This window comes from Cebus imitator, unplaced genomic scaffold, assembly GCF_001604975.1.
Source record: "Cebus imitator isolate Cc_AM_T3 unplaced genomic scaffold, Cebus_imitator-1.0 Scaffold296, whole genome shotgun sequence".
In the NCBI taxonomy this organism is placed as follows: domain Eukaryota; kingdom Metazoa; phylum Chordata; class Mammalia; order Primates; family Cebidae; genus Cebus; species Cebus imitator.
This window is the reverse complement of record NW_016107611.1, coordinates 1,658,353-1,659,882: the sequence shown is the minus strand read 5'-3', so window position 1 is coordinate 1,659,882 and position 1,530 is coordinate 1,658,353. Positions and strand designations below refer to the sequence as shown.

The 1,530-nt window shown below is 57.8% G+C and overlaps 1 protein-coding gene across 4 annotated transcripts in view; it reads right to left on the bottom strand.

The window, feature by feature from the left end:
• MARK4 (microtubule affinity regulating kinase 4) overlaps nucleotides 1-1,530 on the bottom strand; it is a 47,040-nt gene that overhangs the window by 29,877 nt on the left and 15,633 nt on the right. For all 4 annotated transcript variants that reach the window (XM_017502449.2, XM_017502448.2, XM_017502450.2 and 1 more), the window contains one exon: nucleotides 1,125-1,181. In XM_017502449.2, coding sequence (XP_017357938.1) covers nucleotides 1,125-1,181 — 57 coding nt within the window. The remainder of the gene's footprint in view (nucleotides 1-1,124; nucleotides 1,182-1,530) is intronic.

The window sequence follows — 1,530 nt, the reverse complement described above, 5'->3', positions numbered from 1 at the left end:
CTCCTGGGTTCAGGCAATTCTCCTGCCTCAGCCTCCTGAGTAGCTGGGATTACAGGCACGCGCCACCATGCCCAGCTAATTTCTTGTAGTTTTAGTGGAGACGGGGTTTCACCACGTTGACCAGGATGGTCTCGATCTCTTGACCTCGTGATCCACCCGCCTCGGCCTCCCAAAGTGCTGGGATTACAGGCGTGAGCCACCGCGCCCGGCCTTTTCTCTCAAAGCCCTTTCTCGAGCAGGGCGCAGTGGCTCACGCCTGTAATCCCAGCACTGTGGGAGGCCGAGACGGGCAGATCACTTGAGGTCAGGAGTTTGAGACCAGCCTGGCCAACATAGTGAAACCCTGACTCTACTAAAAATACAAAAATTAGCCAGGCGTGGTGGCATGTGCCTGTAATGCCAGCTACTCAGGATTCGGAGGCAGGAGAACCACCTGAACCCAGGAGGCGGAGGCTGCAGCGAGACAGCACCACGCCACTATACTCCAGCCTGGCGACACAGTGGGACTCCGTCTCAGTGGCAAGTACCTGTAATCCCAGCTCTTTGGGAGGCTGAGGAGAATCACCTCAACCCGGGAGGCAGAGGTTGCAGCAAGCTGAGATCGGGACACTGCACTCCAGTCTGGGTGTCAGAGTGGGTCTCTATCTCAAAAATAAAAATTTTAAAAAGCCCCTTCTCAAGTTCTCAGATTCCTGTGGCTCTGAGACCCTTTGGGCAGAGCGACCCTGGGTCTCTGCAACCTGAATCCCCAAGGAGTCCTGAACGTCCCAAGGTCTGAGAGCACCAAGGTCCGAAAGGCTCTGAGGGCGGCACACCCTGTATCACGCCCAGCGTCCTTGTCCGGCAGCACGCAGTATCCAGGGCCGTTCTGGGACACTTTGTTTCTCTTGCTTTGTTCACTTCTCCTATCCCCTCCTCCCCATCCGCTCCCCAATCTGCTGGCCTTGTTTCTGCCACAAAAGCTTGGGAAAGGGTCAAGGGGGTGCTGGGTGTGGAGGGAGGAGCCGGAGGAGACAACGGCTGGGGGAATTTGCTGGAGGGCAAGGGAACCAGGGAGGCACGGGGACAGAGGAGTCCGTGGGCTGAGCAGGGGTCCTCGAGGTCACCGAGGGGCAGGGGCTTACCTTCAGGTCCCTGTGTACAATGTTTTTCTGGTGACAATAGTGCACAGCCGAAACAATCTGGGAGGGAGGGGAAGGTCAGTTATTTGCGGCTCATAAACCCTCAGCCTCCCTGAGCCATCTGTCAAGCCACTCACAGCTGGACCCCTGGGCCTCAGGCCTCCCCAAGGCACAGGCCGAGACCTGGGGCCTCGCACCCTGACTCAGTCACAGGAAGAGGTGCCTGTGGAACCTCCACCAGGACACCCCCATGCCCAGGGATGTTGGAACCGAGGCATGGGGACCAACCCTCTCTTAACCTTCACACCTGGAAACTCCCATGAAGACATCCCAACACATGCCATCCCAACTCAGCAGGGCTTACGGGCCTTGGATTCAAGACAGCTGCATCGACGGAGCTACACTCCCA